Source organism: Panulirus ornatus, chromosome 41 (genome assembly GCF_036320965.1).
Source record: "Panulirus ornatus isolate Po-2019 chromosome 41, ASM3632096v1, whole genome shotgun sequence".
NCBI lineage: Eukaryota > Metazoa > Arthropoda > Malacostraca > Decapoda > Palinuridae > Panulirus > Panulirus ornatus.
The window spans coordinates 19076601-19090515 of NC_092264.1; the positions used below are offsets into that span (position 1 = coordinate 19076601).

The 13915-nt window shown below is 48.7% G+C and overlaps 1 protein-coding gene across 3 annotated transcripts in view; it reads right to left on the minus strand.

Moving 5' to 3' along the window:
- The window catches only part of LOC139761746 (uncharacterized), a 112127-nt gene that overhangs the window by 22869 nt on the left and 75343 nt on the right, over nucleotides 1-13915 (minus strand). For 2 of the 3 annotated variants that reach the window (XM_071686160.1, XM_071686161.1), the window contains exons 7-19: nucleotides 13491-13621; nucleotides 12417-12540; nucleotides 10575-10694; nucleotides 9102-10244; nucleotides 7820-7977; nucleotides 6361-6463; nucleotides 5302-5504; nucleotides 3459-3645; nucleotides 2970-3098; nucleotides 1400-1509; nucleotides 1044-1147; nucleotides 647-819; nucleotides 405-506 (exon numbers count right to left, since the gene is read on the minus strand). In XM_071686160.1, coding sequence (XP_071542261.1) covers nucleotides 405-506; nucleotides 647-819; nucleotides 1044-1147; nucleotides 1400-1509; nucleotides 2970-3098; nucleotides 3459-3645; nucleotides 5302-5504; nucleotides 6361-6463; nucleotides 7820-7977; nucleotides 9102-10244; nucleotides 10575-10694; nucleotides 12417-12540; nucleotides 13491-13621 — 2787 coding nt within the window. The remainder of the gene's footprint in view (nucleotides 1-404; nucleotides 507-646; nucleotides 820-1043; nucleotides 1148-1399; nucleotides 1510-2969; nucleotides 3099-3458; nucleotides 3646-5301; nucleotides 5505-6360; nucleotides 6464-7819; nucleotides 7978-9101; nucleotides 10245-10574; nucleotides 10695-12416; nucleotides 12541-13490; nucleotides 13622-13915) is intronic. The other variant, XM_071686162.1, reaches the window with a different exon arrangement.

Here is a 13915-nt window from a genome sequence, read left to right on the forward strand (position 1 = left end):
TAGAGTTGAAACCGGCAAATTTCGCAGACACAGCTGAAGCTAAACAAGATGACAATCAGAAAGTTGGAGGGAAAGTTGTGCTGAGTGAGTGACATAGACAAGATTATGACGTCACATCTGAAGGCTGGCCGCTGGTGTATGTGCTTGGTGCTGTGTGGCCCAGGGTTGTAGGAGGCGTCACACGAGGACTGGCAGGAGTGACGCGTTACCACACCCACGGTACATCCTACCTTATTATGGGACTGTTAGTCACTCGTTGAGACCTCGATATATAACAGATATGTCTTCAACCATCAAACGGCGACTGTAGATGGCAGGAAGTCTACTGTTGACAGAGAAAGGATCATTCTGAATAATGGGTATTTATTATAGATTCTCAGGATGAGGACACAAGCCATACTTACCAGGAAGGCAGATGCAGTCTCCAGTGGAGGGGTCACACTTGGCATCGTTGACACAAGTGCAGTTCATGGCACAGTCAGGCCCATAGCGGCCCTCGGCACACGCTGCAAGCCACAACATACCACAAGTGAGTCACAGCAGGTGTGGCCCCAGCGTAACCTGTCAATTTCCATCATATTGCACATGACCACAAGTCTTACTGATGCGTCACGAGATAAAAGAGGAGAAGAGAGGCGGCACTCACGTGTGGAGCAGTTCGGTCCCGTCAAGCCTGGACCACACTGGCACTGACCCGTCTCCCTGTGGCATGGGCCGCCCTCCGGACACTGGCACTGGTAGATACAGTCGGGGCCGAAGCGTCCTGGGGTGCACACCTGACCGCAGTAGTGGCCCATGTAGCCCGGCCGACACACACACCTGGGTAGGAAGTGAGGCAGGTGTCAGGCGTGACAACTCGGGAGAAGCATTGAACACTGGCTCACAACACCAGGGAGTGAGGCTGTGTTCCTTAATTACATTACAATAGAAAAAAAATTTGGGATGAAATGTAAAGGAAACGTATTCATGTTTTTAGTAACTTCCAAAGACGGTTGTTATGTATGTCTCATGTATGATGACACTCGTGACGTCATGCAGTGTACCTGCCGGTGGTGGGGTGGCAGGTGGCACCGTTGAGGCACCTGCAGGTGTGACTACAGTCCTGACCCCAGCGTCCAGCACCACACGGCTCCTGGCACTCCGACCCCTGCAACACCAAGATCAACGTGCTACACACCTGCTGACACCATCATGGCTAACATGTGCCACGCGGGGGTTAATGATCCATCCCTTAGAATTAATATATTTCCTTATCTTCAAATCTGATGTGCATGATGATACAGATAACTACTTTATATTCTTATCTTAATGAATGGATAATATCTACAAAAAGGATTAACTGTAGCTACCAGTTAGGCAGAGAGTTGGGTACGTGTGAGTGGGAGCAAGAGTGTCTCACCATGAAGCCTGGTGGGCAGTGACAGCGGCCGGTGATAAGGTCACAGGTGGCGTTGGCCCGACACTGGCACTCCTTCAGGCAGCTCTCTCCCCAGCGTCCAGCCTCACAACCTGACCAAGCAGATCATCACACACCTTACTGACACAAACAACAGTGAATCTCATGACGTATTGCACTCATGGTGATGATGTCTGCCACACTGGTCACACACCCGCCTCCTGACCCTCAGACAGTGAGGGTTCAGGCGAGGAGGTACACGTGGGGATCATGTCCCGGGACGGGGAATCTGGGACCTAATGTGACAACTGTATGCTCTCAGGTGTTACAAAGAACATAACACAATGGGAGATTGACACTGTCGAGCATGCAGTAGGGACGGTCACACTGAACAAAACAGTGTCGAGCATATAACAGGGAGGGTCACAGTGAACACAAGTGTCGAGCATATAACAGAAAGGGTCATACTGAAAACAAGTGTCGAGCACATAACAGGAAGGGTCACACTGAACACAAGTGTCGAGCATATAACAGGGAGGGTCACACTGAACATAACAGTGTCGAGCATGCATTAGGAAGAGTCACACTTAACAAGGTAGGGTGTTGAGTACTGAAGTAAAGCCGTACTTTACAAAACATCACATCTATTAAGCGTATGCTTTAGGGTAGGTCTAATGTCAACAACAGTATCCCTGGTGGATTTAAAAGTTTCATCTCCAATGGTCAACCTGGCTGGTATTTTCAGGCATATTGCTGGTCTTGAGAGATTAGACTGTTGCTCTGAACACACACAAAAACCCACAGGCGTCAGAGACGAAGGTGGTGATCTTGAAGGCTTGATTGTTGGTGTGACGTTGTTCTTGGGAGAAGAGCAGAGTGGTTCCCTAGGAAGCGCAGTTTGCTGAACGTTCAGACTGTTTGGTGAAGCACGTGAGGGTTCGTGCCGAGTGTTTGAGTCTTGATGAAGTTTTACCACCTTAGTGGACACTGTTGGTCTTATGCAGTTACTGGTGTTGGTTGGTCACCCTCGGTGTAGGAACCAGCCTCCGGGAGGTCGAGGGCCTGGTGCTCCTGCTGACTCCGAATGATGCAGCTCTGTGGACTTCACTACCCATCCGGAGTCGTACCAGTTGATCAACCCGGCAGGAGGAAGCTGTACCAGATGCTGGGGTCAGAAGCAGGCAGTAGTATCAGATGTTCAACTCAGCAGAGAGAAGAGAACAGAAGATGAGATGCACGTCGCTATCTTCACTGGGTATCAGTCACTGGCACTGGACGAAGCGAAGCTGCTGGGAGGCGAGGGTAGGGAGATGATCTTGTGAGCTTACTTATTCACAGATAATCCAAGCGGTAGAGCCATCTTGCGTGAAGTCATTCGTATACAAGGTATGTCATGAAGAGGGTCAGTAAAACTCACTCAGGGGCTAGTAAAGCTAACTAACGGATTAGTAAAACTCACTCAGGGATTGGTCTATTTATTCAAGGATTATCACACTCGCTTCATCGTGCTTAGAATGTCAGTGGGGGAGGCGGTGCGCGGCAGACCAATAGTGTAGGTGTGGACAGTACTCACGGTGGCTGCAGTCAGGCCCGTGTGTACCCGCCGGACATCGACACTCGCCCGTCACGGGATCACACGATCGATCCTTCTCACACTGACACGACTCCACGCAACCCGGTCCGTAGCGGCCGGCCTCACATGCTGTGCCCACAACACACCGTCACATCACCACCAACTCATCTCTCTTATATCATGGGACGTCAACATCATTGTTATCTAGATATGTGTGTGTCTCTTATAGTGATACGAGAGGAAGGCATATGTATTTCTTATACAAAATGTATGTGTGTTGGTGTTACTCTATATGACGAGTGTACGTACGTGTGTACACCTGGCATTGAATACACGACAGAGGAGAGGTGTCATCCTACATGACCAGTGTACTTGTGTACACCTGGCATTACATATAGTACAGAGGAGAGGTGTCATCCTACATGACGAGTGTACTTGTGTACACCTGGCATTACATACAGTACAGAGGAGTACGTTCGACCGACTCACGTATCTGGCAGTGTTGACCGGTGAAGCCGGGGGGACAGTCCTGGACGCAGGTGCCGGTGGCGGCGTGGCAAGCGGCTCCATTCTGGCACTGGCATTCCTGGCTGCACCCGACGCCCCAGCGGCCGACAGGACACTCCTGGGAGCAGTTCTGACCCAGGTAGCCCGGCAGACACTCGCACTCACCCGTCTGTCAGGGTTCAGTGAGACTGTGAGAGAAACTAGGAAGGTGTACAGTCATACAGTCATTCTATCCAGCAGTCTGTGCAGGAGTCTGGTACAGTCAGACGACCACACAACTCAGTCTGTGAAATTCCTCCATCTTGAGGAACCAAACCTTGGTACACGTAGGTGTGTGTGTGTCAAGCGGTAGGCATTTCGTGAAGTCATTCGTATACATGGTATGATCATGAAGAGGTCAGTAAAACTATCGGGCTAGTAAAGCTAACTAACGATTAGTAAAACTCATCAGGGATAGTAAAACTCATCAGGGAATGGTAATTTATTCAAGGATTATCACACGTCACGGCTTAGAATGTCAGTGGGGGAGCGATGCGCGGAGACCATAGTGTAGTTGGACATATACGGTGCTGCAAGTAGGCGTGTTGTACCCTGCGGACATCGACACTCGCCGTCAGGATCACGATCGATCCTTCACAAGTGCACGATCACGCAACGGTCCGTAGCGGCGGCCACAGCTGTGCCCACAACAACGTCCATCACACCACCATCTCTCTATATCATGGACGTCAAATCATTGTTATAAATGGTTGTCTCTTAGTGATAGAGGGAAGGCATATGTATTTCTTATACAAAATGTAGTGTGTTGGTTACTAAGACGAGGTACGTAGTGGTAACTGGATTGTGTGTGTGTGTGTGTGTGTGTGTGTGTGTGTGTGTGAGATAATGGTAGGGTTGAGCAGAGTGAGGTGGAGATGATAGTGCTAGATGTTCCTCACTACTGAAACATGTACACTCGGTCAAACCTCGGGAGAGACGCTACTTCAGACACCAGTGTCATCCAGTGTTAACTGACACTTGAACTGTGAACATTTCGTTGGTGAGGCAGCTGATCTGCGAGTCAAATGTTGTTATTAGTCACATAGTTCACCACACTACTGCAGGAGGAAAATGATATATCTTTCCGAAATTAGCAAAGTGAAGCGATCTGCTGGGGAGGTGGAGGAAAGAGACGGTCACACAGAGAATCATAATCGTGTATATATATATATATATATATATATATATATATATATATATATATATATATATATATATATATATATATATATACACTGTTATAAAGCACCGATCAAGGTCGTTACAATGTGTGGAAATTGTTGTTAAATCTTTACTGAACTCAGTGTGTCAGACTCGGTCCATCATCAGGGGTAAGTTTGTTTACAAAAGATCACAAAATATAGATCATGTTCTATAAACAAGTAGTATACAGTCAAGTGGTTTATATATTCCTTCTCTGACGGACTACAAGATGTTAATACTCAGATATGATCAGGAATACACGTACAGCATTCGGGTATCCTTCGGTAGATAAGAACTCTCACAGGTCCATCCACGAGTGATAGTATTCCCAGACAATGAACCTTTCATTGCTGGTTTACAACAAAATGAAACATAATCTTCACTTAAGTAAAACTTTTGAAACTGTGAGGATGATTCATGGAATCTAGTAAGACTGGAAGGCAATCTTACCTGGAGGTGGTACTGGACGTATGGCGAGTTCAGTGTTACATGGGGTATGACGCTGGACTCTGATTCTGGCAAGGTAATGGCACTAGTGAGGGATGGCATACACGGAGGTTGATGCTGGTGACGGCAGACTTACCTCAGGGTGGCACTTAACGTTGGTAGTGGCCTGACACTGGCACTGGTGACGGCAATTGGCACCCCAGGTTAAGGCTGGGCACGGCTTGTTACAAGTTGGGCCGAAGCGTCCCGGGTCACACTCACAGAAGCCGAAGAGCCTGTTGCAGCGCCTGTTGGGGCAGACCATAGGACACCGCCTCCTGCAGGTGCGGCCGTAGTAACCTGTAAGACGACGGTGTTCACCATAGAACGCACAGACATCTCAGTGGAAGCTACAACAATATTTTTGTTGTAGTTTTCATCGTTCGAGAAGGCAATTCTGTTTGTGTATATGTCTGTCTGTCTAATCTGAATCGTCATCTGAGATCAAAGTTTTCCTTCACCTCCACACACTAAATGCCTCCACCACACCCGAGCCTCAGTCATTCCTCTGATATCTTCATCTTCCTCGGTCTACCTCTCCTTGCACGGTCTACTGTTCTGTTCTGTATCTTCTTGATCAGCCTGTCACCTGTTTATGGTCAGCTTAACCTTGCCAGCCTATTAGACTCACCATATGCGTTTATAATGACTTTCCCCACCACAGAACCTTCTGATATCTTCATTCTTTCTTTGTAGCCATCCTTCTCATACCACCTGCACTACGCATTTCTACTGCTCTTATTTCTTACCTGTCTTGACGTACAGACACATGCTCCACTGACACGCGGTGGCAATTGCACAAATGTTCCTTCACTCAAACTTCATGTGCAAGCTAGGCTTAAATTTTTGCTGTTCACTAGATCTTTCAGTCCTCCGTTAATTCCTCTCCCATGCATGACTCAGCTTTCATCTTGAGCTTTCCACTACAGCCCTTCCTGAACTTTACTCCCACTACAGTCCTTCCTGAACTTTACTTCCACTACAGTTCTTCCTAAACTTTACACTGTGAGACAGCAGGAGAGAGAGAGAGAGAGAGAGAGAGAGAGAGAGAGAGAGAGAGAGAGAGAGAGAGAGAGAGCAGTAATGGGTGTTCATACGTGCAGGAGTGAGGCTGGGTCTGTGCCAGGCCAGGACCTGAGGGGCTCGCTACACTCACCTGCTGGGCAGCCGTCCTCACACTGGGTCCCGGACACGCCAGGGGGGCACGTGCACGATCCCGTCGCCACGTCACACGTCCCGCCGTTCTTGCACATGCACACCTGAGGCCAGAGATCAAGGTCACCAGTTAACTGAAACTACTGCGTGATGATTGGCCAGTAGCCATATCATGGGCAGGTTGATAATCGTATTAGTTCATTGACATGTCATAGTGTGATACAACATGACATGTCAGTCATCGGTCATTTCCTCACACAAAGCACGTCAGTGGTTGGTCCTTCGCCCAGAATACATTGTTTCTACAATACTAATGTATGAGTGAATAACGAGGAGTTATGATCATTATTAAGTTGTTCAATAGGCGAGAAGGAAAACAATGTATATGATGCATATCATAATGTTTGTCTTTAAGGGGTAATGCTTTGACCTTTGGCCTGACCCTTAGTGGTCATGGACATGATACTCGCTCATACAGAAATACTCTACGTGTCAGGGCATTTTTTTTTTTTTTTAATCCGAAATGACGTCTCGAGTTATTTCAGCAAGTTGATAAATATTTCGATTTTGCATGTTTACTTTCGACGTTTCCCAAGTGATATGAAAACTGAGATTCAGAAATGATAATGAATGCTTTATTGTCGAGGATGAGCAATTCCTTGACTCCACCAGAAGCGGCGGTTCACTTGTAGGAAGGACGACTACCTAAATGGTCGCGTCTGATGATACAAGTTGGAAGACTGGTATGTGGGAGTCTGGTTCACACGTAACTTTGCTAAATACGATATTCCAGACTACACTCAGTCTGCCAGTGACCAGGTCAGTATACTGAGTGATGTCTTGCTTTTCGTTCAAGATGATCTTCATCCTGAGCTGGAGAATATTGTCGCTGTTCATGATAGGAATTGTTTCTGTGGAAATCAGAAATGAGCTTCATGAGAAGAAAATAGTGAAGTACGCGGGCATTCTGCACAGCCACCAGGGGTACACGAAAAATTTGTTATGAATGTAATTCAGTTATCATGGGTTTGGGATCCACCTCCACGTACATACATGGTAGGCTGCTACTACGGCGCGTTAAACTACTAGCGACGCGAACATATCGGACTCTGGAACAATTAGTTCTGTAACAATAAGTGTGTGGTCAACCACTGGCAACGCTGAGCTCTGGAGCAATCATTTACCACACACACACACACACACACACACACACACACACACACTGTTCGTGCATCATGTCCCCGTGTTCTCTCCGCCTTACATGTGAAGGTCAGTTCATGTCAGATCATCACGAACCAAGAATCACAAGTGATTTTTCTCGTATATGATACAGTAATATGGGTCATAAGATCAACCAAGACCGGTCATGCTGATTTATGGGTAATTAGGTGATTGAAGGTCATTATGACCATGTCCGTGTCATCACGATACAACAGTAGTGTTGGAGTGAGGGAGGTCACCTGTTTACATTCCTGGCCGTAGAAGCCGTCGGGGCATGGGTGCTGGCAGATGGGGCCCTGCCTGCCCGGGGGACACACACATCCGTCCTTCCCACACTCCCCGGGGCAGTCCTCACACCGCACACTGCATCCGGGGCCCGAGTACCCAGGGGGACATCCTTGAGTCCCAAGGGGAAAAAAGTATCAGTAGTTAGTATGTGATGATGATGGCTGGCTCACACAGATCCCCACACTCCCACACCCTCCAGTGTCAGAAGCCGGCAACAGGCCACAATGACGCGTTGCTTCATCACAACCTCAGACTCAGAGTGCTCTCACTCGTGAGCTTACACCAGAGGCTTGGGTAAAGGCGGCCGTAGCGTCCTAACATTAGTCAACTATCATCGCTTCAAATACACCAAGTTACGTGCCAGTCTTCTCACAGTGGAGGGGCTTGAGGTCAGGACTGACTTATGACTAGTTTGTTTCCTTACATTAAATTTTCCAAAGTTGTGATAGACCAAGGAAGGCAGTGTACTGGGTCCAGTGCATTATCAAATGATTAGTTTGAACGTGTGTGCGTGTGCGCCGGGGCAATGTGTATGTTGGAGAAAATGTGCGTCTGGCAAATTTTTGTTTGTGCTGGCTTTGTGTTGGTTGTGTGTTTGATTTGGATCAAAACTGGAATATTTCATTGATAATGTAAAGATGTTTGTCTGTATGAGAGGAGTGTGGGAGTTTCTGTGTGTGTGGGAGAGTTGTCTGTGCACGAGGTTCTATGATTTTGTGTTGCTGAGTGTTACTTGGAGGACCTAGGGAAACGCACTCGCTCCTTAGCACCTCAGCTGCACTACCGGGCGTACGACACATGTGAACATGTGCTCTTCAGCCAGGAGCATGATATGTCTATGCTCCTCAGTACCTCAACTACTCTGCCAGGCTTACGACACATGTAAAAATGCTTTTCAGCCCCCTTAACTGCACTACCAGGCGTGCGTAGATTCAACCCCCTCAACTGCACTACCAGGCGTGCGTAGAATCACACGACTGTTTTTCCTGGGGACAGTGACCCGTGGATGTTTCCCCTGAGCTACTAATGATGAATGGCAGGTTTGATTGAGAACAGCCAGAGAATATTCATGAATTAATGGTCATACATTCATACGTACACACACACGGGATGTGTTAACAACAAACAACAACAAACATAGTGAACATGAGTGGTGACTGACTGAACATGAGTGGTGACTGACTGACTGAACATGAGTGCTGACTGATTGACTGAACATGAGTGGTGACTGACTGTGGTGATGTGTGGTGATGTTGACCGCGTGTTCGGCCACGGTCTCTGTCGTGTGGTCTTCGTCCTGGGCCTCTACCGTCGACGACAGATCCTCTTCCACTGACGAGGTGCCGTTTTCTATAGGCCAGATCTCCTCCTCAAGTGTCACTTCTTCCTCTTCCACTGTTGCAACCTCTCCCATGGGCGACACGTCCTCTCCCACCTCTGATATTTCCTTCTCCACCTTCCCTTCCTCTTCTTCATCCAGCCCCCACTTTCCCTCACTTATCCTAACGGTTTCCTCACGTATGTCCCAACGTCGCCTCTCGTCAGGGGACACGTTCTCCTCCGGTTTTGTCCACTGTCTCTCTTCAGCGACCGCCACGGTGGTTTCGTTCACCGTCCTGTGTGACGTGTCCTCCCCTCTGTCAGGTTTTGGGGTTCCTCCTCCTTCCACTGTCGTACTACGGTCCTCGTGCCATCGCCTTCCCTTATCTTCATGCGTCCTCCGTCGTTCCTCCTCACCGACCGGTCTTCCTCTGTCCGCGTCCCATCGTTTCTTTCCATCTTCTGATCTCCATTGCCTATCTTCGCCCCGAGACACACCCCGGTCCGAGTCCCATCGCCTTCTTTCATTTACGTTGTAGGGCTTCCTCTGCCTTCCTCCATCCTCTGGCTTGCCTCGATCTATGTTCCAGCGGCTCTGCTCGTGTCCTTTCGTTCTCCATCTGTCATCATCACCTGGCCTGCGTGTTCCCTTGTCCCACCGCCTTCTTTCGGCCACGTGGTCTGTTCTCCATCGCGTCCCTTTATCTCCTGGCCTACCTCTATCTGTCTCCCAGCGTTCTTTCTCCTGTGTTATTATTACTTCTTGTGTTGTGTGTGTCTTGCGTCCATCTTCTTTGATGCCATCATAACTGTCGTCTCCCCAGCGGCGCCTCCCTTCCCCCGTCCATCTCTCCTCCTCCTTCACCGTCCATCCTCCTCCAACTCTCCCCAGTTCGTTGCTCACTCCCGATAGGTCGTTCTCCATCATCGAATGGTCTTCCTTCAGCGATACGTCGTTCTCCACTTGTGACAAGTCGTTTTCCACCATTCCTAGATCATGTTCTCTCTGGGTATCAACGTCCCTGGAGCCATACCTGTTGTAGTCGGTGTCAGCCACTGTTAATCAAAATAAACATTTGATAAGCCTCACCAGAACACCTTATCATCATAAGGAAGGACCAGCTGTTCTATAGTCAGACAACCGTCTGGCCAATACCATCTGTCTTTCATATTATTATGACATACCAATAAGTTATCAGCTTATAGAATTTAGGACAAGAACCATAAACATAACACAATCAACATGAACACAATCACCATGAGTGCTAACACCAGAACGGTCAACTGAGAGAAGGAAATTAACACCAAGTGAACTACTGTAAATGTCTTGATGCCATATAACATGTCCTGAGTGGCGGGGGCCATGGGAGGGAGGGCCAGACTAACCTTTACAGCGGGTGCGGTTGACAAGGACGTAGCCCGTGTGGCACGAGCAGACGAAGGACCCCTGAGTGTTCCTGCAGAAGTGATCGCACCCGCTACGGCCGTACTGACACTCGTCCACGTCTGTCAGTGGAGATGTACAACTTACAGCGGAGGTGTTAGACAAGATATTTTCACATGAAATATTTTGTAATAAACTTGTGTATCACAGTCACCCCACATGTTCATCCTCGCCTCGGGTCTGGTTGATAGATGTGTACCTGGCTTCGGCTGGGATCTGTGTGTGTGTGTAATGACAAAGAAGCTAGATATCCAGGGTGGTGTCAGAAGGGAGATAATCAAATAGACTGACAGCTGTTTGAGAGGAAGTTGAGAAAACATATCGGGGGATTCTTGTGAACACAATAACAACACTGTGGACGAGGTGAGCAGCAGCAGCAGCAGCAGTAAGTGGACACATAGTGGAAATAGACGAGAGAGTTACTTGTTTACTGGTAGCATCGAGGAGTCGTTCTGTGCGAGGCACCGTCGGGTTGACGTATTGAGGAAGATCAGATGAGGAGGATCATGAGAAGCTATGTTATGGTCGGCGTCAAGACTGCCGTCCAGTGCGTGGCCAGCGACGTGTTAAGATACAGAAGTCTCTCATCCAGCCCGTGCTGGGCTGTGCCTCAACAGCTGTCTCATCACAACCAGCAACACTCGAGAGGGTGCAGCGGAGTGCAACGAGGACGGTGTTGGAAGTGAGGGAAATGAGGGAGAGGAGCCGTGCGACGTTCTCCATGTGTCTACACTCGAGATAATAAGGACAATGGAAGACCATGATAACGTTACCATAGACCCGGTGCTGGATAGCAGATGTGGGCCAGAGAACAGCAGGAAGTGAGCCACAAGTATCAGAATGGACGAAAGGAAACACGTCTTCAGTGACCGAGTCCTGAGTACGTGGGACAGACGAAGGAAGGTATAGTGGAGTGTTCAGGCCATCATGAGGGGAATACATGGTGAGGAGAACACCTCTACTAGGGTCAACCTTCTCGCCATATACAGAAATAACCAATTCCAAACACATACACACACTAGCACATTTACACCCGTCCTCACACACACATATGCATACATACACCCACACTCACACATTCCCTATATATATATATATATATATATATATATATATATATATAACAAATGTATACACATGTTGACATTAGCATACACAAGACTACATACATGTATGCCACATAAATGCATATGTACACACATGTGTACACACAAACGTACATCAAGAATACACAGACACGTGCTCACCGTCAATATAAGAACATGATGAATACCTTCACCATGCAAGGTACACTCACCATGCGAGGTACACCTTCCATGCGTGGTACGCTCACCATGCGTGGTACGCTCACCATGCGAGGTATACTCACCATGCGAGGTACGCTCACCATGCGAGGTATACTCACCATGCGAGTACGCTCACCATGCGAGGTACACTCACCATGCGAGGTACACTCACCATGCGAGGTACACTCACCATGCGTGGTACACCTTCCATGCGAGGTACACTCCACCACGCGTGGTATGCTCACCATGTGAGGTACACTCCACCATGTGTGGTACGCTCACCATGCGAGTTACACTCCACATGCGTGGTACACTCACTATGCGAGGTACACTAACCATGCGAGGTACACTCACCATGCGAGACACGCTCACCATCTGAGGTACATTCACCATGCGAGATACGCTCGCCATGCGAGGTACACTAACCATGCGAGGTACACTCACCATGCGGGATACGCTCACCATGCGAGGTACATTCACCGTGCGTGGTACACTCACCTGTGCAAGAGAAGCCGTCGGAGCTGAGGATGTAGCCTGCGTTGCAGGCGCAGGTGAAGCCGGCCTGGGTGTTGATGCACTGCTGCTGGCACCGGCTGATTCCCACCAGGCACTCGTTCACATCCTGCACACAACATAGATCCCTCGGTCACATAAACATTTAGATAGTATGTGTAGGGAGGGATGACAGTTACTGGGGGTAAGTAAAGACGTTCACTTCTTACTGGTAATAAAGTTTAAGTGGACCTGACGATGAAGAGTCACAGGAACCAGTGTCTGGGGGTTGAGGGGTTCAGAGGACATGATGCAGGGCGAGGAAAGGTTTCAGAGGTCGGCTTCTGAGACAAGTGAGGCTCACAGAGCCAGCTTCTGATGACAGAAAAGATCAGAAGGCTTCCGTGTCAGGGGTGAGAGGTGCAAGAGGACGCTTGAGGAGCAGCGGTACAAGTGAAACATTGCAAGACTGGAGTACAGGTGACAATACTGCAGGCAGGGCGGCGCGGGAGGCAACATGCTGGAACATATGAGAAGCAAGAAGCAGACATGCTGGAGGTGAACGTCCACACGAAGTATGATGCTGAATCTAGAGGGATAGCGGAGGCTGACCATGAGTAGTTGATCAGCAGCGGAGGTTTGATGAAGGATAAGAAGATGAGGAGATTTTTTGGGGATGTGCAGCGCCTGAGGGGTGCTCTCAGCTGATGCCAGCAACTGGAGATTAAGTTAAGAAGGTCACATCCGCTGTAGATGGACAAGCCTCGAAGGTCAGCTGCTGTAGATGGACGAGGGTCAAAGACCAGCGGGTGCTCTGGCTGCAGAGGATTATAAGGGTAAGTGCTGTAGTCAGAGAAACACAGGAAACAAACTACAGGTTCAGTAGGTCAACCTCTATAGGCGGTGAAGTTCAAGAGGTCAGCTGCTGAAGGTTGAGAGTTTCATGAAGCCATTTTCTGAAGATGTTCAAGTGGTCAGCCGCTGGAGGCGGAGACGTTCAAGAGAGCATCTGCTAGTAGAGAGGAAGGAGGGGTAAGGTAGCACAAGAGACAGGACCTGCTTTCGCCATGATCCACTCACCTTGCAAGTCTTGCCGTCGGGCTGGAGGCGGAAGCCAGGATGACAGCTACAGACGGGACCGTCTTCACTGTAGTCACACTTGTGATGACATCCACCGTTGTTGGTGAGGCAGGGGTTCACCGGTTCTATCTCTGGCACGGGCAGAGAGAGGGAGGAACTTGAGTGTCAAGCGGAAGGTGAGACCTCTCGTCTTGTTTGTAAATAGAGAACATAAATTGAGATAAATTTTCAAAATTCATGACGTGACGAATCCTGATCAGTATGTATAGATTACTAACTGTGAATCTTATGTCTTAAAGACATGCTCAGTGGAGATACTGGATCACTGGAGTACGTGCCACACGAGGCTCTCTGCCTGCGCCTGGTGTGACGGAGGACAATAGTGTACAGAGTCCTGGGCCAGTTGCTGGCGTTGTTGAGGTCAT